At 42.4% G+C, this 23,327-nt stretch overlaps 1 protein-coding gene and 1 long non-coding RNA gene across 4 annotated transcripts in view; both read left to right on the forward strand.

The window, feature by feature from the left end:
* The window catches only part of WIF1 (WNT inhibitory factor 1), a 62,839-nt gene extending 45,380 nt beyond the window's left edge, over window positions 1-17,459 (forward strand). For 2 of the 3 annotated variants that reach the window (XM_057425572.1, XM_057425570.1), the window contains exons 4-10: window positions 2,300-2,440; window positions 6,276-6,371; window positions 8,008-8,103; window positions 9,477-9,572; window positions 13,381-13,476; window positions 14,198-14,293; window positions 16,624-17,459. In XM_057425572.1, the coding sequence (XP_057281555.1) occupies window positions 2,300-2,440; window positions 6,276-6,371; window positions 8,008-8,103; window positions 9,477-9,572; window positions 13,381-13,476; window positions 14,198-14,293; window positions 16,624-16,745 (743 nt within the window). In that variant the 3' untranslated portion in view covers window positions 16,746-17,459. The remainder of the gene's footprint in view (window positions 1-2,299; window positions 2,441-6,275; window positions 6,372-8,007; window positions 8,104-9,476; window positions 9,573-13,380; window positions 13,477-14,197; window positions 14,294-16,623) is intronic. The other variant, XM_057425571.1, reaches the window with a different exon arrangement.
* Window positions 1-23,327, forward strand: part of LOC130608000 (uncharacterized) — a 174,851-nt gene that overhangs the window by 31,499 nt on the left and 120,025 nt on the right. The gene's annotated exons all lie outside the window — the stretch shown is intronic.

The following is a 23,327-nucleotide window of genomic DNA, read 5'->3' on the forward strand; positions in this document are numbered from 1 at the left end:
CACAAGTAGTGAATACTTGCTACTTTGTAGTTATTTCTATAATTCATCAGTTCCCAAAACCCTTCTGACAAATCCAGTCTGGTTTGCCTGGATCTATTGCATTACCAAATAATTTTTCCACAGATATGGAATTTTTTCTGACATGCAATTATGAAAATCAAGCGGAAGTCACAAGCTTGTATTTAGGAACAAATCAACAGTAGCAAGTTACTTCTTGAAAAAACATTTCAACCCCCAAAATTACACCAGGGAAAATTAAGGAGGAATAAAAGAGGAAAGACAGCTGTATTAAACATGAGAGTGAAAACAAGAAAGAGGACTAACAGATAGATATCTTACTCAGAGGTAGCTGAACCTAGTTGTCCTGTCAAAATCAAGAGACTCTTGAAACTTCGTTGAGGATATTTGCCTACCACCAGCAAACCATAAGGATGGCTTTAGTGCTTTAGGGCCTGCCTAGCCTGTACTTTGTCTCATGGACAACAGTGGCCATAAGAAGACCTGTGGAAGACCAAAAGGAGGACAAACACATGTGATACTTACTTCTGTTTACCCTCTTAGCTCTGACTAGCTTCAGCTTGGAGGATTTCATGAGTCTTAAGTGATTTGTCTATTTTATAACCCCAGATGGGTTGCAATTCTCTCTTTCAGGTACTTGTTCAAGCTCTCCTTGAATTCATATTATCTTCTGGTATCTCCAGTCCCTTTGGCAAGCAGTTCACTGCCTCCCATTGCATGTGCGTAGGAGTCTGAATATATGGGAAGTCCAAAACCATTGATGCTTCTAAGCTGAGGAGTGCTGGAATAAGGGTTTTCTGACCTGTCCCCTTGGACTTTAGTCCTAAGAGGTGCATTCCTGGTCTTTGCCCTAGGCATTTAAATGCCCAGTCAAATCTCAAGTGAGTTCAGGCATTTGCTACCAATTCAGTAGAGCCTGGATGTGACTATAGTGTCCTCCTTAAACTTCTGCAACATCTTCCTCTCAATTGCAATTTGCTCAGCTAAGTCACACATACCCCACATAAGCCCTGATCTCCTGCTCTTGCTCAGTAAGGTTACTATAAGTTTAAGGATTTCACTGCATTTAATCTGTTTTTAATCCACTGTAAAAGCTTCCTTCTTACCACAGTTACATGCTTTTTGTAAGTCTTTTGGCAGACTGGTGTAAAAGAGCTTCAACAATGAAATTGTTTTATATGCAACAGATCTTTCAGTCTGTGACTTACCAGAAGCAGAATGTGTTTAAGTAGTAAGTTTTGCTGCATCATATCAAGGCAATGAATAAGAAAAATGGCCAAATTATGACTTGCAAAATTATTTATAACAAGCAATTTAAACCAAATCAAATGCATGGCTGTTAGCTTAGTATTTGGTTCTGAAAGCTCAGGCCAGCTTCAGAAGAAATGAATAAACAATTTCTGTTAGCTGAATCTAACTTACAAAGCAGCTAGGAAGAGCCAAGTTTGAATAAAAGACATAAAATCATTTCATCTGAAGATTATTTAAGATCACTTGTGACAATCACAGTGGAGGATTCCATAGCTCTGAGGTATTTTGCTTGTTTCCTCATTAAAACACTCCAGATTTACTGGCCTTAATTATTTGCTTAAACTCTCTGTAGTCCAAAAGTGTTTGAATACTTTTCTCAGAAAGATTGATCTCCAAATATCACTAACTAAACAAGATCTGTCTGTGTCTTCTTTTTGAACATTTGCACCCATGATCTTATTTATCAAGTGTACCATCTTGCTAGCACTCTCTGAAGGCAGTTTTTTATTAAATCAGTATCTTATTTAAGTATTATATGCAATATCCAAACCATATCTAAAGTAACCTTTTTTCCCCAAACGTGTACAATGTTTTTTTGCAGAAATGGTACAAAAGCCTGCCAAATTTAGACTCAAAAGTGACCAGCTCAGGTTAGAAAACTGAATGTAGGCTTACAGCTTGTTTTGTTGTATCATTAGATACCTCCACATGAGTCTTGTCTGCAAGCAAAAGTCTTTGTTAAGATCACTGTCTGTGCTTTATCCTGTTGGGGTTGTGTCAGTAAATGAGCACTGGGTCATCTCCTGTATTTCTACGTACATACATGCTGTACATGCTGCTGTACTTCTAGTCCTGGAGCCACCTATGAATAGGGTGATCTGTATATCTCTGTGTTAAGGGTTTTCAACAATGGCATTACTCTAAGCTTAAATACAAACATATCTATATGTTTTAGTATTTCAGTGTGTGCTTCTATACCTATATAGATAGATATGTGCATGTAAATATACTGTTATTATTCTCTTTTAAGTTGTTCAGGTTGGATTTCCTTGCCTTGGAAAACAAGACGGGGTCGCTGCATTTGAAGTGAATGTGATCATCATGAATTCAGAAGGCAGTATTATCCTCCAGACCCCTCAGAACGCCATCTTCTTTAAAACCTGTCAGCAAGGTAACACTAAAGAGAACATGCTGGAACACTGTTAGGCCAGGTCACCTAGCTTCCTTATGTTTCATTCAGGATAACGGCTAGAGACGATAGAAGTAAAGTGATCGCACAATATGTAGCAATGGTGGTGAATGTCAGGGTGTTCTGGCTGGTTTTGTGGGTTTGTTGCTCATTTACTATGTGTTTACTAACCCTTTTCTTACTGTCAATTCCATCTCCCTTATCAGACCAGGTTGGAGGCACTTCTTCTGTTGACTGCTCATCAAGTCAAGGAAGTTGGTAGAAATGTACCAAGCACCTGGTAGCAAATGATTTGAGGTGCTTGGAGGAAAGTTGGTCCTGTGAAAACAAACATTTCCAGCAATGGCACATGACCTGGAGAACTGCACCTCTGGGGTCTGTAGTGGGGACACTGCTTTCAATTAATACTGTTTGGTGCCTTAGTTCAACAGCTTCTTAAATCTCAACTTGCACATCCAAACCGAATGCAAAAAATCCTAAATCAGAAAAGTTCTGTGAAAGTTGGCTTTACCCTTTGTGGAGCTCAGATAACAGCCTCTTGGTGTTAGATACAGGTAAGGTGGTGGAAGTTGGTTCTAAATACTTGCAGTCATCAAGCAATAAGCGTGCAGAGGATGTGCTGGTAGGGGAAGGGCACAGTGAAGTTACTGGGAGGGAACCTGTTTAATCAACCAATCTAGGAGCCGTAAACACTATGTAATATGACTTTATAGATTAATTCGATTCACTTCAGTTATAATTATCACTTTATACTGAGGCTGTGGCTGTGGAAATTGAAAAATCAGTATCTAAGATAAGGCAGTTATCCCATGTCATGTCCAACTGTATCAAATCAGCCCCCATGATGGGGCTGACGTACAGAGAGTGAGATTTTTATTCTTCTATTAAATCTTTGTTCCCAGTCCTACACTTTCTTCTGTATGCTCTTTTCTCTGAGCTGACTGGCTATAGCACATCCCTGAAGAGAGAGCAGCAGGAGTAGGAGCTATTTATTCTTTGAAACCTCACTACACCTGAATAGCAAAGCTGCTTTGAAGCCTTGCTGCTGCCAATTAGCCCAGGCAAAGAGGAGGAGAAGTGGGCAGAGAAACAGGAAATAAAATGAGGATTTAATGGAAGCAAAAGCAATCAGATCTCAAGTATGAAGTTGTGTGTCTAATGTAAATACAACACAAAATATTTGCTACCTTTTATTTTCAGTTTAGTCCGAAGATGCTGAACTTAATAGACTTTGGAAATAGTGGTGGGGTAATCTAATAAAGACAGCAGAGTTGCAGGTCTATATTGTGGGAAAATGTGGCTTAAACAGAGGCAGCTCCAAATTCAGTTTAGTAGTAGCATTCACTGAAGTTAACATTTCTGTGACACTGGTGGTTGTTGTTACCATTCTGATACAAGATGTAATATTTAGCACTTTAGCAGTATGACATCATATGGCCTCTCAGAAAAGCTGGGGGTGATTACTGTCCCAGCCCTTTGCTCCTGGAGACAGCTGCAAGACACAAGGATGATTTGCCAACCTCTAGAGGTGGATCCAAGAGGACTTTTCTCACCTCATCTCTTCCAGCTGGGATATAGCTTCCCTTTGTGTCCTCTATCCGCTAGGGTGGACACTGCAGTGTTTTGGAACAGTTGGTCAGAAGGATGAGAAAGTCCTTACTGGTTAGTGTCAGAGCAGGGGTGAGTTTCCTCCCTCTGAAAGATGTTGTTTGTAGTGAGGAGCTCCAATTCCTCCTGCTGGGGCCCCGGTCACTGTTTCCAGTCATTCTTGGCCATCCAGAAGGACCCTTGCCAGAGGAAGTGAGGAGATTGAGGGATCATTTTTGTGGGAGAGGAGAGGATTTGTTGTGGCTAAGAGGTGGCCACAGAAGAATTATGTTTTCCTATTTTTCTGTTTGAAATGGTATGTGTTTAAGCATGCATTTTCTGTAATGAATAGCAGCTCTGCCTTCGGGTACAAAGAAAGAAGCATTTCCAGAAAGGGTCCTAGAGTACAGTTCTTGTTGGAACACAAGAAGACCAGAAAGTCTTTACTACTGTTACTACTGCTGCAAACAGCTTTACTTTTAAAGTAACAATTTTTTGCTTCTATGGCCTTGGATAGAAGAGCATTTTAAAATCACCCCTTTCCTCCACGCTCTGTCCTGTTTGTTTGGCAGCTGTACACACTATCCAGGCACCTGATCAGTATATCAGGTTTTTTTCCTTTTGCTTTGTCTCAGACTTACCCTTCACATCCTACTGAATAGAGAGACCTATTATGTGAGTGCAGCAGAATACTGTGCATAGTTACAGCAGCCATTGTTTCCTGTGGCTCCAATCTGCTATGGGATAAATTTTTAAACCCAAGAGTTTAACTACAGATGCGTCACCTGAGTCATATTAGAAGGGGAAATAATTCAAATGTTTTAAGTCCAGGATTATGTTTTCCTCTGTGTTAATATGAGCTAATAAGAATCTCTCTGGGATGCAGAAATGCCTCAGGAAACCTGACCCTCCTGAAGCTGTAGACATCCTGTTATTTCTTGAGACTTGTAACAAATGCACTTTAAAGGCTATAACTGCTTCGGTTTGAACTCAGCTATTATTCAGCTGGGAATCAGTGTAAATCAATGGTACATCTTTACAGCCTCGGGATGTACATCAGCACTTCCTGATGAGGCAGTGGAAAAGAGGTAAGAATGCCGTTGGCAGGTGTTGTCAGTCACGTACGTTTACAGCACTATTACACCAAAGGAGAAGGAAAAATAAGATGTGATGCCCACATTACAGCCAATTGTTGTCTATAGATTCTGGGTTTGACTTTGGGTTCAGACATTTTAATCTATGTCAGTTTCTGAACCTTGTAACTCGGAGTGTCACACACAACATAGCATCAAGATGAGAAGGCCATTCCTGCTCTGCTAAAGCTGCCCTGTGGCTCTGGTACCACTGATCACTAGTGGTGTTCAGTTTTTCTAATGGGAGCAGGCAGCCTCTACTGCCTGCCTTCTTCTCTGTGACAGATCTGGGAAGGTCTTTTTGAGTAACTGTTTTTCAACCCAGCAATCATGTTTTCATGGCGTTCTAGAGGCTTCTGTTTATTTCACCTCTTGTTCAATGGACACTGGTGTTTTGAGGATGGTGGTGGTACCCAGAGATAGTTCTCATCCTTATATAATGCAGCCAAAGTTGTCAAATACTTTTACCAGTGTCTGATCAATAGTTCAGATATGACCAAGAACTGGATGTTGATACAGGACTATTGTGCAGGAATGCTTTTATCTTTCTTTCTGTCCTGTTTCCATTTAGCCTTGAAGCTGACTCTTTCATGTGAATATGGATTTCGTCACTTAATCACCTTGGTAGTAACAGATGTAGTAATTAATGCAATGCAAGTGCAGTGCAGTCTACTTAAGGCTGCAGAAATTGAAACTGGTCCTGTATACTGAGGGCAGGTCTAACCAGCGATGCAAGCCCTGCACTGAGCTGCTTGCTCATTTCTGCACAGAGGAGAAAGGACTGGACTGAGCAGAGCACCCACATTGCTTGTGCGCTTACGGAACAGCAGAGCAATGGAAATGCACAGTCTGTCGACAAGCACATTGTGCATTCGTCTGAACACGTTATGAAACTTCTATTTTTAGACTAACAAAAATAAAACACCCTAATTTCTCTTGAGGAGATCTCAGCTGAACATCCATTTCTGTCAGTATTTGCCTGTCTGTCAGCAAATAGTTTTTCTGTTGTGTCAAATGAGCATGCTGATCCTACCGAGAGTTGGCTGGTAGCTAAAGTATATAATACTCAATTCAGTTTGTTGTTGTGTTTTATGAAGCGGAGTGTCCAGGAGGATGCAGGAATGGAGGGTTTTGCAATGAAAGACATGTCTGTGAATGTCCAGATGGATTTTACGGGCCTCACTGTGAGAAAGGTAATTTAAGAAGAATCTTCTTAGCTGTCTTCTTTATTATAATCTCAACGAAACTGCAGCTACCGCACTGCAGCCTCTCCTAGAAATAAGAATGGCTTGTTCTGAAGATTTCATGTATTTTAAATCCACAGATGTAAGGGAATTACTAATATCAACCACAGACTAACAGAAACAGCCCGTGGTTGGAAATTTTCTTGTTGCTTACAAGAAAAATGTTTTCTCTCTAGGAGGCTGCTTTTGACAAAAACTGACACAATACTGAAGTGATCTTTAATCACAGGGAACCCATCTGCAAAAAGATGAAGTAAGATTCTTCTGCTAATGAGGAATAGCTGGGAAACAAAGCACAGGAATTCAGTTGTTCTGCATTTGTTTATTTGGAGATAAGATCTAATTTGCGGGCAGGCTGACAACAAAGATGGGAAGATGAAGGAAAGAGTATCCTTTTCCCTTCCATTAGTGACTAATAGCCCCAAATGACATTTGCAGGAGTGAAGAGCCAGGAGAATGGTGTGACTTGCTGAGGAAACCAGCTCTCCTTCATGTCTCTTCTTTCTCCCCCAGTGGCAGACCCTCTCCGGGGTGACTTGACATGGAGCAAACCATCCCCATTGCCATCCTTCCACTGCCAGATGCTTTCACTATATTTAAAAGATTGAGTACAAAGGAATCAGGGACTGTTCTCTGGCCTGCAGGCTAACTGGCAGAGCACAGCTTACATCCATATGTGTAATAAACTATCTTTCTCTCCAAAAAAACACCTCTCCAGACTCAGGCTTTCTGTTAGGAGGAGCCTATGGCTGCTGCTCTGCTGGGGACAAAGCCATGCCAGGAACAGCACCAACAATTTCACAAGATGGATTATCCTGTGCCCCTACTTTTCCCCATGACTGGGCTCTCTTTAACTCACTAGTATGGACCCAACCTCACTGCATGTACCAATTGAGGGCAACCATGAAATGAAGCATTGCCTCCCCACATGCCTCCCTGGAAGAGCTTTGTGGGGTGGCCACAACTGCAGAAGAGTCTTGGCAGAGCACAGGGGCTCTGAAGAAGGTTCACAGGGAGCATGCAGGGCAATTTGGCCACTAAATCAGGCCACACAGCAGGCTTCCCTACCCTGAATTAGGTAGCTGTGCTTATGCTTAGGAATGAAGAAGGAGAAGGGAGCTTTCCTTGTAAAGCCTGCCTGGGAACCCCACTGAAATACTGACACTTGTGAGTGCAACCTCCAAGGAGACAGCCTTTTCTGCAGAGCTGAGGTACCAACCGCTGCACCAGAGTCCAGTCATATTGAGGACTGGGGGTCCATAGAGAAGACAGAGATCTGGGGGAAATTCAAATAACCTGAGAGTGTAGGTGGGCACTTTGCTCTCCCCTGTTTGGAATTAAACTGTACAAGGGACTTCCTTTAGGAGATGAGTTACTTTAGTCTTCACTTTTTTAGCAATACTGTATACACATTGCCAAATACAAACCAGAGATGTAATTGACTTAATCCACTGACAAAGGTGCTGTGCAAAGGTGACTTATATTCAGCAGAAGGAAAAGTAGCTTAAGGAGTCAATGTGCTGTGTATTTACATAGATAGTTGCTATCACACCAGTGATGTTTTTCTGTTCTTCCTGCTTCTCAGCGCTGTGTACTCCTCGCTGCATGAATGGTGGGCTCTGCATTACGCCTGGCCTCTGCATCTGCCCCCCCGGCTTCTATGGCATCAACTGTGACAAAGGTAACTGCCACCTAAAACCTAAACCCCTCCAGGCTCCATATATCCATCAGCCTTTTCTTCATTCACATGTGCCAGTTTCCCTTCAGTAGTGGGTTTTGGAAAGTCAGGTGAGTGATGAAGTAGGTTTTGAATGTTTAGTGATTCTTCAAACAGATGCTCTAGCACAATCTGGCAGCTGCTGAAAGAATGTAGGGATTTGCAGTGCTTTTGCAGCTGTGTGTGCAGGCATCCATATACACCAGCTCTCTGAAGGGTAATTCAGATAATCACTTTAGTTGGTCCATTGAAAGCTGCGGGACCTACCACAACATTCACTTACATTTCTGGCCTAAGGGTGTAAAAAGAGTATTTCAATTTGAACTCTATTTTTGTGGAGTAAAACCGGTTTTACTGATTATTTAGTTCATTAATTTGCTACATCTAGACAGATTAATAAAATAAGCAGCTATTCATTTTTTGTGGCATTGTGGCTCACGAGGGATAAGAAGGCGCAATCAGTTGTTCAGAACTGTAATTTGGAACAGTCCAAGCTACCACATATTAAAAAACCCAAGTAGTTTCCTGCAGAAACTTAACTGACCTGCTCATGGCAGAGCAAATTAGAGAATATTCATTGTTGCAGGACTATATGAAATGAAAAGTAAATGCAAAAGGTCCTAGTGGACTTTCCAGCAAAATAATGGGAACCTTCCTAAGCCTTCAGGTATGCTTGCATGGATTGTTGGTCTCATTGTCCTCCTGACTTGTATCTAGTCCTTGATGAGGCTTCTATCACATTTAAAAATGTTTCCAAAGTGCACTGAAATGAAATGCTTCCAATGTCTTCAAGAATTAATGTGAATCCCAGCTGTCTGGTGAAGAGTCATGTCCAGCACCATGTAGGTAACTTGGCAGGTGGGGGACACAGCATTTGCATCTATGTCACCACACAGCAAAATCTTATAAAGGTTTCTTTCTAGTCAAAGCATTAATTAAGAACTGTAGTGAAGTGTCCTTTGTAGAATTAACTTCTAGTCCTAGATTGTACTCCTTTTATCAGACGCTGGCAGTTTCAATAGCAATAATACCTTGATCCTTCAAAGAGCTTTACATGTGAGGATTGATAAAGATGTAACTCAATCCGTCCTCAAGGATCTCACTGCTGTCTGGTTCACTTGTCTCTTTCTATATTGACTTGTGTGTGTGCCTGTGTCAAGCACAATGTAGGAAGAAACACATTTCAGTCTTCCTTTGCAAACCGGATGAAAAGATGTTAATACAACTTCTTAAAACACACTCAATGTTTATTTACGATGAGCAGTAGAAAACATTAAGGCCAAGTCAGACTGAGTTCATATTAGTGACTTAGTTAATTCCTGGTTTATTCATTTCAGCAAACTGTACAACAACCTGTTTCAATGGAGGAACGTGTTTCTATCTGGGAAAATGCATTTGTCCTTCAGGATATGAAGGAGACCAATGTGAAATAAGTGAGTAGTATCTCCGTGTGCTTCCTTTCACTTATGTCAGCTTCTTCTAGTGTCAATGCCTGTATGATGATGTGCAACCTGCCTCTACTGGGCTCACAGGGAGGGTCTCACATGGCAGGTTGGTGCCTGCAGAGGGTCAGATGCCACATGCCTCCAAAGGAGTTTCCTACTAATAAGTTTGACTCACTGCTAGACCATTTCATACCTTTGTTTTTTTTTTTACTAGAAACTGGGCTTGGTGACAATGCTCAAGGTGTTAAGTATGCAAGCAATACTCTGTGGCAGACAGATGCACTGCTGTGCCAAGCCTGTGTGGAGCAGCTATTTTCAAACATTCTGGCAATTCATACTTGGGCACAGCAAGTTAGGTTTGAGCTCACATCTGTCAAAGGGCTACTATAAGTTGGGAATGAAAGGGTTTGGGGCAAAGGAAGGACTGAACTGTAAGAGCTAAGCACTTTCATGGAACATATTAAGTTGCATTCACATGGCAACTTGCAAATCTGTGTCACAAAGATCAAAAGTTCTGCTATTTTCAGAAGTTTAGCATCAAAGCATTCAAAATACTTTAGCTCATGGTTGATCTAAGTGTGCTGTGTAAAGCTGGGGGTTATGGAGACGTGGTTAGGCTGGAACAGACCTGGAAGGTCAGCTGTCAAGTATTTGATCTAACTAAAAGAAGAGTTTTCTCACAGCTCTGTTAAATTGGATTAATTCTATAGTTCCCCGCACTTGAACGGAGTATGAGCATTTTGAGAACGCACTCCTAGGCCATTCTTTTGGGGCTTAAAGCTTCTAACAGGACACTGTGCAAGGACCTTCTGCTGTAAATAACATCCCCAATGCTCCCCAGCATCTTCACAGAAGCACAGAGTGCATCATTTGACCTGGGTTACCTAAGAGCTGTTTTTTTAATATGTATGACGTATTAAAGACACTGGATCTTCTCACAGTTCTGAAATTCATATCATCAGATGCTTTGGAAACACATGGAAATAAACTCTTAACGGGCTGTCAGCCAATACAGGACTTAATAAAGATTGTCCTTTGATATAAATTCAGATCAGATTCAGCAATAGCAGTGTGGGTTTCCACTGAATTCACCTTTGCTTACATCAAGTTCAAATTTGACACTCTGACAGAACCCCGTTTCTTTCTTCAGTTCCCAAACAGTCAGCTTTGATACTTCTCAGACGATAAATAAGGTTTGGTTCAAATTTGAGAAGCATCTATTTTATGTCAGTGGTGGTTTTTTGAGGAGCATTCGTAGAACTGATATTACCGGTCTGTCTGCGGGACTCAAACTCCTTTTTGTCTATTGTTGTTTGGGGTAGGTGCAGCTGACTTCAGTTTCTTGGGAAGGCTTACCTGTGCAACTTGAACTACTCAAAATACAGGCACTAAACTAGTTCCTGTATGAAAGAAATTAAAACAAATTCAGGATCACACTATGCTGGGAGCTGAACAAGGACGATGTTGATGAGAGCAAGGGAAGCTGTGCACTTGCCTTGGCTTTTGTAAAGCTCAGACAGCAATTGTTAGACTGTGATTGATGGCTGCTACCACCTCTGGGCACTGCACCCGTGCCAGCACAACAGTGGAAGGCTGCAAGAAATGCTAGACGAGGCTGACAAACAGCAGAGAAACACGGCTCAGTTTCTTTCCTTAGATCCAGGGCCAGCCACATTCAGTCATGGAGGTCTTGAAATAACAAAGGGGGAAAACCTGTCAACAGGCAGCAAGCCATCTTCTGAAAACTACAAAGTTGTTTGGTTTTTTTTTTAATGTTGTTTAAAGAGTGCTGGTCTAACAGTTGAATCACTCTGTAAGACCCCTGGGAAATGTACTGGACCCAGTCTACAATACTAACGAGCATTCACAGTCTTCCAGGTTTTTTTTCTAGCTATAGTTATGCATTGTCTCTAACCAGTGTTTCAGTTGGAGTCCAGAGGGGTTTATTTTGTTTTGGATTCCTCTGCCATTTGTCACCAGCTGTTTTGTTGCTTTTTCTATTTCTCAGTCGGTAACAGAGAGAGTTATTACTCTTTCCTTCATTCTGTGAAAATATCCTAAGTAAATTGGGCTGCGCTGAGTGAAATGCCTGCCTAATGCAGCTCTGTGGAAGTCGGCATCAGACCCCTTGACCCATATTGTCCAGATGTACTTCAACAACTATGAAAAATCATGGATTTCCTTAGCATTGTTCCTTTCAGTCATTAAGTACATGGGATCCAAATGCTTCCAAATTAGGATACCTAAAGGTTCCCTCTCCAGAGGCTCCTGTGACAAAATGATGCTTTTGCAGAAACTCTCCTTAGCACTGTTTGTTCCATCAGCTGGTTATGAAGCTTGTTTCAGGGCTATTAGAATAATTATGTGCATTAGGAACAAATGTTTCTTTTATATTGATGAGACACACATGCATCACAGAAGTCTGCTGGGGTTGAGAGGTGAGTAAGCTTTGCCTGGGATATTGAGCTTCCAAGGGGGCAGTCTGTGAGATGAGTGCATTTGCTGAGATTTTCAGCACAGCAAGCTGGTGTTGATGCTTAAATTATCATTTGCAGGTCTTAGTTAACAACCTTTATAAAAAATACTAAAAAAGGAAAGGAAGCAGTTTGTTGCTCCAGGTTCCAGATTTTGTTTGCTCGCAGATTCAGGTAAGTATTAATGCTAAATTTAGGAAGAGCTATTTGTTGTGGACAACAGTGAGAAAATCTGCACTGATTTGTATGGCCACTGAGGAGGCAAGGACCTGAGGGTGTAGTCTCTGGCTGCCCAAGAGTGCCCTGAGAGGTGGCACTGAGCCTCCCTCGGCCAGGGATGACCTGGCTCTTGGGCACTGTGCTTGCCCTTCCTAGAGATGAGTGAAGATTTAATTAGTTCAATAATGCAGATGAATTCTAACAAGGGGTTGACAGTCTGGTGATGGGAGAATTGACATTAAGTTTGAGGAAGGCACTTGGTGCAGGTCAGGCCCAGCAGGAACCTGAGTGTGGATCTCCTCCACCTGCATGGACCTCCTCCATCCCAGGTGTGTCAGGGCCAAACAAACCTTCTTACAGCAGCACCGCCAGACCCAGCCTCTTCCTTTGCCAAAGTGAGAATGGGAATGTGAGGGAAAGCAATTTCCGTACTAAAATACTTGAAAATGTCTGAGTACTGATTACTGTTAACAAAGATGCTCTGCTCTTTGCAAACAGGAAAGAAGGGCATACTTTTTTAGTGCACCTTTAGATTCCGAGCTGTGGTGTGGAACAGCCCTCACTGCACCATCCACAGCATCGTTGGTACTCCACAGCCTTGTATTACACGCTAACAGGCACAGACAATTTATTGTCTGTACATAGCGGCCATACCTGTTAGCTCCTGAGCATCCTATTGCTTAAAATCTCTCTTGAACAACACCAGGTTTTCTTCTACTTGTGTCCCCTGGGTATGGACCTCACCCTTGGCAAACATGAAGTTTGTACAGTGCTGTCTCTCCCACAAAGTGTGAGAAGGACACGAGGTAATACTGACTGCTCACATGGGGAGCTCTGTGGAGTCTGGGTGGCACAAATCCAGGCAAAAGCTGCATGGGCACACAAGCTTTGGCTGTGCCAAATTATTGACATCTTTTCAAAGCAGAAGAATGCATATAAATTGGAAGGACAGACATGCAGCAGAGTCTTCCTTATGGATCCATAGTGCACACTCTTACACCCAGCATCCAATGAGTTTTTTGGGTACAAGACAGGCTTCTCAGACATTGCCTCCAGGAGCTGCAGGGGGCTAAGACTATTGTTTTCATGTTTTCAATTTCTAGGTAAATGCCATCAGCCATGTCGAAATGGGGGCAAATGTACTGGTAAAAATAAATGCAAGTGCTCCAAAGGCTATCAGGGAGACCTGTGTTCAAAGCGTAAGTACCACTCCATTAGTGCTTGTGGGACTGATCAAGCTGTCTGGGCAGCGTCTTTGTACAAAATGTCAGCACGAATTGTTGTCAAAGTATTTCATTAATTTACTTTATGGACATACAGCATACACCAGACTGAAGGGAATTATGAAACCAGAAACATATTTTTTTTACAAAAGCCTCCCCGCAGTTTCTTCTGTACCCTGAGTCTGTACAAAACAGCAATGTGTCAGATCAGTAATAGCAGATTGGTGACAGAGAAATGCTTCAAGACCAGGGTGGACAGAGCCTTGGGGGACATGGTTTAGTGTGAGGCATCCCTGCCCCTGGCAGGGGGAGTGGAACTAGATGATTTTAAGGTCCTTTCTGACCCTAACTATTCTATGATTCTGTTCTGCATTGTAACGTAAAAATCCAGTAGGATCACTCTGTGGGAGGGATGCTGGGCCCTACCCTTCTTCTCCAGCTGCTTCTGGTGGACACTGAGCTCTTCTGTTCAATCTGCCTCTCTAAGCCAGAGACTGAGCCAGACCTCACAGGTGAAAGGGATGTGAGCTGTTTTGGGGATCTGCATACACTCAGTGTGAAGGCACAGATTTACTGGGAGAGTCCCAGCCTGTGCCAGGACCAACCCATTGTGGGGACCAGCATGGAAAGCAAATATGCAACTCTGTCTCTGGATGAAGTGTCGAGAGGTCAGATGCATTCTCTTGCTTTCTTACAGCTGTCTGTGAACCCAGCTGTGGTCTGTACGGCACCTGTGTTGAGCCCAACAAATGCCAGTGCAAAGAAGGCTGGCACGGGAGACACTGCAACAAAAGTAAGTGAGAAACAAATCCTGAGAATCCATACTGGGGATCTTACACATGGGATGCTTCAGAAATGACTGCTTCAGGAGCCTTTCCAGCATTTCATTTTTTATAAGCTTTAATCCAAACAATAAAGATTTTCAATACTCCATAATTTTAACTAAAAAACCTCCCTCAGAATAATTTGAAAGTGTTTCACCAACATCACACTTGTATTAGAAATTCCAGAATCTGGTATCAATGAAATCTCTAGAAGATCTTGCACATCTTCCACCCGTAGTATAGAAGGGATATAAAGTCTTTCAGTACTTTAGTAATATCAGCTACCTTTAACTGTTGGGTATGCATTTTTAGAAATGAAAGTCAGGTTTTAAAGCAGATTTAAACTTAGAAAAATGAAATGTCCTTTAGAAAATGGGGAGATCTTGTAGAGTTATGCCAGGTTGGATGAAGCCTTGGGTGAGACGGTTTTGTGTGAGGTGTCCCTGCCCATGGCAGGGGGGTTGGAACGTGATGATCTTAAGGTCCTTTCCAACCCTAACTATCATTCTATGATTCTATGATTCTAAGATCTATGCTTAACAACTTCAGAGTTTTTCTTCCTCTTCCCACCCATGCTCCACAGACTACAAAATAAATTGTCTCAAGGCAAAGTTGAATTCCTCAAAATACATTTCTGTTGTGATTATTGGTCCATTTGACACCTATTGAAGCAACAGATCACTTCACTGGGTTTAAAATAGTACTATAAAATTATCTGAAATACAATTGGGCATATGCAGTAAGAACTTCAGACTTAATTCTAATATTTCATGTACAACAGTGCTGTAACAGCAGATCTTCATACCACATTCCGTACATCCTCTTATGAGTTATTGTTTATCACTGTTAGCTAATAATTCATGTTTAGTGTTTTAAGTGTCAGTAATAAAAAAGTTGAGAGATTTTGCAGCTATAAGACCCACAAATTAGCCATAAAAAATGTGAACCTGTATTGCAGCATCAACTGAATGTTCGCTTTTATTAAATGCTGTTGATGCCTGTGATTTCTATCACATTAAAATGTGTCGGAATAAATATAGCTGTTTTGTCAAAAAATTAGTCTTATCTAAGTAAAATGGATTTTGCTGTGAAAATTCGGTTTGGGGACTGTTAGTGTGCTGTTAGTTAATGGACTTATGTTAACTATTCATGCCATTCTCTGAAGGAGAAATAACATTAATGTAAGTTATGGTTAGAAACAAATTATATGGAAACGAACCTACGTGAACTTCCATTCATAGGCTCTCTATGAACTTGTTCTTCCTGTCATACTCTTCTTATCAAAAACTCAGATAGCAAGTGAATACAAATACGTGCTATAGGTGACAATCCCCAAAGAAGTAATTAGCTGTACACCAAATCCAAAACTCATAACTGCCTTGTTATGAGGAGCCTATAGTCACAGATTATTGCCAGCTCCAAGGTTTTCTAGCCTTCATTACTGGGAGTTTGGGTAGTCCTGCTGGGTTTAGCACTGCAAAACTCTCTGTATTCAGGAAAGAAACGGAGAATAGACCACTTGGGTAAAATTCACTCTTATTTTAAGCGCATGTACTGCAAGTCATTCTTTGCAACTAAAGCTAAACATCTCCTGATCTTGAGAGCAGATTTACAGTCAATTTGAGAGACTTACATCATACTCCATCAAATGAACGGCTCCTTGGTAAATCTGTTGTCTTAAAAGGAAGTGGTTCAAAAAATCAAACGGGGGACTTGGTTTTCCAAAGTAATTTCCTTCAGCTTTCAGTAATGAGATGGGTAAATTAAACTATAAATAATTACAACGTAATACTTTGAATTCCATTTTTATTGTTCATTTTCATTTTCCACAACAAAGCAGCCCTGCTAAGCCTGTTTCAGACTGCTTCCCCCCCAGCCCAGGCCCCGAGGTGTTTTTTGTCGCTGCTGTTCTTTGTATTCAGCCATAAACCAAAGCCAAGCTTAGGTAGCCGGTGCAGATTCTCCCCTGGGGGATGCTCATGCCCCTCTTTAGAGCCAGTCCTCCGCAGATCAGCATGAATCTCACCCAGCTGGCATGGGCTGTGCATGCATGAACCGAGGACTGAGTGAAAGCCTGGGCATGCTGATAGTGCCCTGGGCTCCCTGGTGAGACAGGAGCATCTTTCCTTCTGGCAGCATGTCGCCCATCCCGGGGGGCACAGAGAGGGGCGAGTGCTTGTGCGAGGCACAGCAAAATCCTTTGTTCAAACAGGGGAGACTGTTTCCATTTGAAATATTAGCTGTGGATTGCGAGCCCACTTCTGTGGTTTCTTTTCTCTTGAACTGGATAATTTTCCAGGGTATGGAGCCAGCGGTCTGAGCGCCCTGAGGCCAGCAGGCAGCAAACACAGGCAGCACACGCCTTCGCCAAAAAGGGCAGAGGAGAGGCATGTTCCACCCGAATCCAATTATATCTGGTGAACTCCAACATCTGAAACGGTTCGTGTTACATAAAGTTCATAGCCTTCATTAACCTCTCATGGATTGAATGTTAAACCGCTGTTCATTACAGTTGAGAGTACCGGCTGGAATTTTATTAGCTTCATTATAAACCACTGAGCTGATATTTACTATTCCTTTTAAGTTTTATAAATACTTCTATAGCATGATTATATAGGCTGCTTCTTTCAGTGCTGTGGATGGTGTTTTGTACTATACTTCAGTTGCGTTTAAACTTCCTTTTTTGATTGTATAGCTGCAAATATTTTCCAAAAATTAAGTAACAATTTTCAAGCAGAAAACCTCAAAGATGCTAACCTGAATCATGTCATTGGCTTCAGATTTCATTTGCCTGAGACAAAAGAAAGGTGCATTTTACAGTTTTGCTATGGTGTAGTTAGAATTTTCCCTAAGAAAAAGAAATAAATATGTTGCCTAATTTAAAAACTGAACAACTGAATTCAATGTTATCTTTGGCCTTAACAGTTTTGCAAAGTAATGTGTATTAAAAATACACTACAGTGGTGCCATTTAACCAGTGTAATACATTGCAAACAAAGTAGAACTATAATGTATGAAGTTTCTGCATCAGCTTGAAGCAATATAATATATTGTAAACAAAACCGCTCGTACATAATAAACTTTTTATACTGATGGTTATGTATAAAATAAAGATGCTGCTTTAGTTTTTCGAGTGCTCCTCTGTGTGGCCTGCTGTGGTCCCACCAGCGCTGGGGCGGCACGATGGCTTGTCTAGAGCATCCTCATAAAACAGTGGCACAGTGGGGTTGGTTTCCCTGTCTCTGCTTCAAGTCCTACAGCTCTTAATAATATTTCAAAAGAGCAACATCTTCTTGTGCCATTGCAAAGGGGGGAATAGCACCAAAGACCAGGTGTTTCTCTCCCTGTATTTGGCCTCCACCATGTCCTCTTTTTCCTCCCTGCATTATCAGCCGGCCATGCCAAGCTGGTGTGCCCTGTTCATGGCATCTCTGGTACCTGGGGTATTCTTTTCAGAGCCTCTGTCCAAGCAGGTAATAGTCCAGCCTGGGTGATGTTTTCTTTTCAAGGGTCATGCTCCCATGTGGTGTTGATTCAGACTACGGAAGATTTGGGTGCTGTCTCTTGTGACAGCAAAGGGCCATGCAGTTTGTAATGTGCTGTGGTCAGGAAGCAATGAAAATGGTTTCTGGCAGTGCTGAAGAACGATATCCACTTCAACAAATAATTACTGACCCTTGCTGTACTGTTCTGAGAACTGTATTGTCTGGGAGATAAATAAATAAATAACAAATAAATTGGGGTATAAAATTAATCTTAACGAGTGAAAGGTTTTGAGTTGCAAAGGAAAAGTCCAGTTTATTAACCTGACTTTGCTGGTTTTATTCAGTCAGTGGACCCATAGGCTAAATAAAAAGACTCCTTAGGCCAGAGAAAGGAAGGACAGCTACCTAAGGATCTGGTTTTACGTTGTCCTTCTTGTGGCGGGACTGCAGATGCTGCCTATCAAGCCTGATTCAACAGGAGACCGACCCCCTATCACCACACATGGCTGCAGCCCTCCTGGTCTTGTGCAAGGAGAAACCAGCTGAGGAAGGAGGGGCAGGGGCCCCCAGTAATGAGAAACAGCCTCTAAGAGGTGGTTTGGCCGCTTGCCTGATACCCCTCCTTGGCATGGCAGTAAAACAGCTCAGGTTTGTTGAAGAAGGAGCTTTCTTGGCGTGGATGTGTAACAGCTATGGTTGGTGGGCTCCAAAGTGGTGGTCCCCCAGCCCTCACGTCTCCCGTGGGACCCCTGGCACCTCTCTGGCCTGCTGGGGGGAGCCTGGGGCGTGGGGCTTCTGGTGGTAAAATACCAGCTGTGAGTGAGAGCTGGGCTTTTCCCTTCACTGCAACCAGCAAAGAGGGCTGTGGGACAGGAAGGAAGCTCAGCCTCTGCCCCCAGCCAGTGCTCTCCAAAAAGCATCATCTTCAGATCAGAAGAGAATGGAAAATGGAGCCTGAGGCACAGGAGAAGACACTTTCTGAGAGGAGCCTTTTTGAGATTTTCCTTAAAAAGTGATGAAAGAATGAGATTAATATGAGGATGCCCCAGGAGCTGTGTACAAACATCTATGTCACATTTGCTATCTTTTTGCTCTTCCTGTAGCAAAGATTGACTTAAGTGATTGGTCACACTCTACAGTAAAAAGCACAGAAATTTTTTACTTAAAATTCCTCAGATATTTTGGCTGAACTTTTTCTACTCCTGTCAGTTTCTTAGAGAGTGCTTCCTTAAAAATAGCAAGTGGATTCTTTTCTACGGAGTAATCTGTTCTGCTGCTTGTTCCAAGGACACTAAATGCTGCTGCTTTGTTTTCAGTTTCACCACTTATTTTTGGAAAGATCATTAATCGTGAGAAGAACATGGTTGCACAGGTTATGAAAGGCAAAAATATTCCTCAAAAGTCCACACCGTAACACAACTCTTTTTCTTACACAGCATCAACTTTCTACACACAGATTTTCCACCACTTCGCCTTTAATGCCACTGTGAGCACAAAGTTTCCTGGGTAGAGGCAGTCCCCCATGTCAGAGAAGTTTTAAGTTACAGTCGGTGATATCCGGCAATGCTAAAAGAAGACATTATTTCCTCAGAAAAAGGCCTGTAGAAAGTTGGAAGCAATTTTGCCATTAGGAAATGAACTACAGGATTTATCACTCCCTCTCACTGGGCAGGACATATGTATGGGGAAAAACAAATGTATGCCCCATCGATGAAAATCAGTTAAAGTAACAAGTCAAAATACTACAGGAAGTCAGACAGAAACTGCCTTTTCAACACTGTTTGTAAAGTCTGTAGTTAGCCAGAGCAAGATGCCAAATGTTGTGCTTGTGAGCAGCAGCTAGGAGATGATGAAAGCTGGTAAAATAACATCAATGGTTAAATCACCATAGCTCTACCCCAGAAATCCCAACTTAAGCAACTGACAAAATCATAGCTTTACGAAGTGCTTCTAATAGTGCTCAATAATTCGGATATCTAACATTGGCTTCCTGCTATGTCCAGGTGCACACAACAGTTCAAAGGACAAATACATAAGGCACAGAAAGAAAACAGAGACAGACACCCTAAGGGCAAACAGCCTTTTTTATACCACTGCCATTAGTGAACTGATGCACATGGGGGTTTTTGGTAATTTACAGTTGAGGTTAGTATCCCCTTAATTCTGGCTTTGCCACTCGATTTCAAATATGTCACTTCTAATGCCTCTTCAATTGACTCTTTGGGAGCTGGAGAGGATGTGGGTCTTTTTCTTGTTTGTGCTATGCGTGCATCAGCAGGATAACTTCATTATTGCCTGTAAAGCAAGCCCTGCGGCTGTGCTGCTGGGGAAGCAGAGGGATGGCACTGCCATGCACTCGGTGATGCTCACGGTGTGTCTCTGGGAGGCAGAGCTGGCTACCAGGACTTGGCACTCTTTCCCCATGTGGTGTGAATGCACGGTCCAGTTGTTCTTCCAGCTTCAGCTTCAATATTAAGGAAAAAAAAAAGTGATAAAGAGAAAAAAATTCAAAGCTATTCCAGATGACTGGCTGCCTGGAAGATTCAAACTCCAAAAGCCAGGCTCAAAGCTTTGGCCAGACCTAGCGCTATTAGTTCAAACACTGCAGCTTTGTTTCTGCTGGATAGATTTGTTACCTTTCCCTGCCTCTCACTGCTCTACATCACCTGTTCTACTGAGTTTTCCCACTATGGAAAAAATTCCTACATGCAGATACTACGGGGAGATCTGGCAGCAGCAGTGCTGGAGCTACCTGAAACGGCCTGAAGTCATGGCAGGGTTTCTCTGGTGCCTGCCCTGCTCATGGCATTACATTGGTGGGGTTGAGGTATAGCTCAGAGCCACAGTTTCACAGCAGCTCTGGGCCTTGCAGTCATTTCAGCTCAAGTCTAGAGAAACTGCATCGGCCAAAAGTGTTCTCATCCATAACAGAGATTAAATCCCACTAAATCCCACAGGTCTTGTAGTGTGAATATGACTTCACGTTCAGTGAGGTGGCAAGGTGCTACAATTAGCCAGGCCATAGCCAAACCAGGGATGCCCTCTCCATCTCTAAAACCTGCCACCAAGGTTTGCTCACATGATGCTTTACATGAAAAAGCATCGAGGTAAAAAAGAAAATCTCAGGTGAAATGAATCCCAGTTGTTGTCGTTTATTTTCTCTTGCAGCTGTCTGATGGAGTGGCTGCTGAACTACAGAACAACCGTATGTGCATGGCATCCAGCACCCAGCTCCTGCTGAGCATGACTGCTTGCATGGTCCTCAGTGCAAACTACTCCGTATTTTTGGCTTAGAACAAAATATTCTATTATTTATACGAGTTATAGAAATTGCATTTTAATCACTTTCCACATCGCACATCAGAGGACAGGAACAGCCTTGTTGCACAAATCTTTCCATGGAAAAGTGAATTTTTAAGAGGGTTTAGCACACATATCCTGTCTAGCCAAGCCACAGCTCATAAGCTGCTTAGATGCTTGTGAAGAACATCCTCACAAGTACTCTCTAACACTTTCTTTCTTGGTGTATCCTTGGAGGATCTTATGGCTGGGGAGGGAGGAGAGACCAGTGTGTTCTTTAAGCACACATTTTGCAGAAGGGATCTGTTTCCTCAAACCTGGTCTACAGGGATGAGCTCAAATGTCAGGCACACTTGATGACCAGCTACTTCTAGGCACATGTGCCCCAAAGTGACAGAGAAGCTGTGAAAACTGGTGCTGGCTTCAGTATCTGGCCTTGCTGGTGCTACCTGGGGGCAGCCTGGGCAGAGGAGGAGGTGAGGCTGCCCGCAGGCAGCAGTACATGAGGTCCCACCATACCCAGAAAGAGAAGCCAAAGAGAAATACCTCCTTAAAAGCTTGCTGGATTTGACATATCCTCATGCAACAGCTCTCACTATGCTGCAGAAATATCCATCTCAAAGGTTGTTCTGGAAGAGTTTAAGAAAAAAGAGTTGCTGAACAAAGCATCTTGATGGAAAGAGGAATGGAAAACCCCACATTTCTTCTTAACTCTGCTTCATTTCCAAGCAAAACCCATTACTTTTGTATGTGTCCCCTTCAGCATCCCAGAAAACAGAGAGGGAATAATTACAAGGCAATAAGTAGCTAACTGGGAGGTATGCTTTGTCCACCGTACCCAGCACAATTAAGGTCTATAAAAGACAAGTCACTGAATGTCCCTTTGAAATGAAGGGAGGGGAGAATCTTTTGAAAACCTTGCAGGCCATTTACAGTAGAGCGGTATAACACTATTATTTCATATCTTTGAAGCTGCTATTAGAGGCAAATAATATTGATGTGCAACTGGAGTGCAACTATAAAGCTGCTGCCTCACTGCTTTGAATCTGAAAACACAGCTACATGGAACAAATGTAACTTGGCTCTTTTATGGGATGTATTTGGAGCCTGGAAGTAACTTCTGCTGAACTCATGAAGGTTTGCTTGACTTTCAGGCCTTTGTGGGTCAGCTGTGTTAGAGCATCCCAGGCTCAAGGGCATCTTGAGCTGTTTGATCCTGCCTGTTTTTCCCAGTTTAGCAGAGCTCTCCCAGCTGAGTTACCCATCAAAGCGCAGAGAAGAGCAGCAATGAGGAGCTGGCAGTGGCTCTCTCCCCTTTCAGACAGTACTGGATCATTGCTCACATGAAAGAGCAAGAAAGGACCTTGCAGTGATGTTAATGTAAATTTCTGTGACAGGCAGAATTAAAGATCTTAACCAGATGATGTTATTAAAGAGGTGTAGCACTAGTTCCACAAAAACAAAAGAGCCTGCTTCCAGTATCCTTATTTCAAAAGTGATCTTGGAAAATTCATGACAATTGAGAAGGAAACAGCAAGAGCTATTCAGAATCATGGAAAAGTATGTTGCAGAGCAAGAGACTTTGAACATGGTTCAGGAGAACCGGCTGAGCTACCCAAATCATTCCTGCCACTAGAAGAGAGGTCTTTCCTTCACCCCACATACCATCCTCACCAGAACAGTAGCAGTTTTCTGCTGGATAAATAAGTTCACCCAGCTCTCCAGCAGAGCAGCAGAGGGAGGAGATCTTTAAAAGGTCCAGCCATGGTCTTCAGCTGCTTGCAGAACCAATTCTCTTTTACAAAAATGCCCACTGAGGCTGAAAAATTGCATCTAAAGAAACGTCAGACTGGATCCAGGGTAAACCCTGTCAACAGTGCATTAAGTAACTGTAAGATTCTACCTGGGACTGCAGCGAATTCTTCATCACCCAAGAAGGACCTACTAAAAGGTACGCTATTAGCTAAAAATGAAGTTACTGGCTTCATGCAGAAATGTCAAGGCAAGCTTCTGGTTCCTTCCACATTATGACCACCTAGTCTAAGCTTTTCACTAGTAGTTCATCCTGGTCTTAAACTTATAAAATGGTGGATAATCCCAGAACTAAGGCCAAATCCTAATGCAAATATTGCATTCCTAAATGCCCCTCTGCAGTTTCACTCCAGAGGTGGATTAAGCTTTTAAGTGACTGAAGTCACAGCTAGGTGCTAGGTACTGT

Source organism: Pezoporus wallicus, unplaced genomic scaffold (genome assembly GCF_028554395.1).
Source record: "Pezoporus wallicus isolate ANWC-B61680 ecotype Strahan unplaced genomic scaffold, APGP_CSIRO_Pwel_v1 contig_4722, whole genome shotgun sequence".
NCBI lineage: Eukaryota > Metazoa > Chordata > Aves > Psittaciformes > Psittacidae > Pezoporus > Pezoporus wallicus.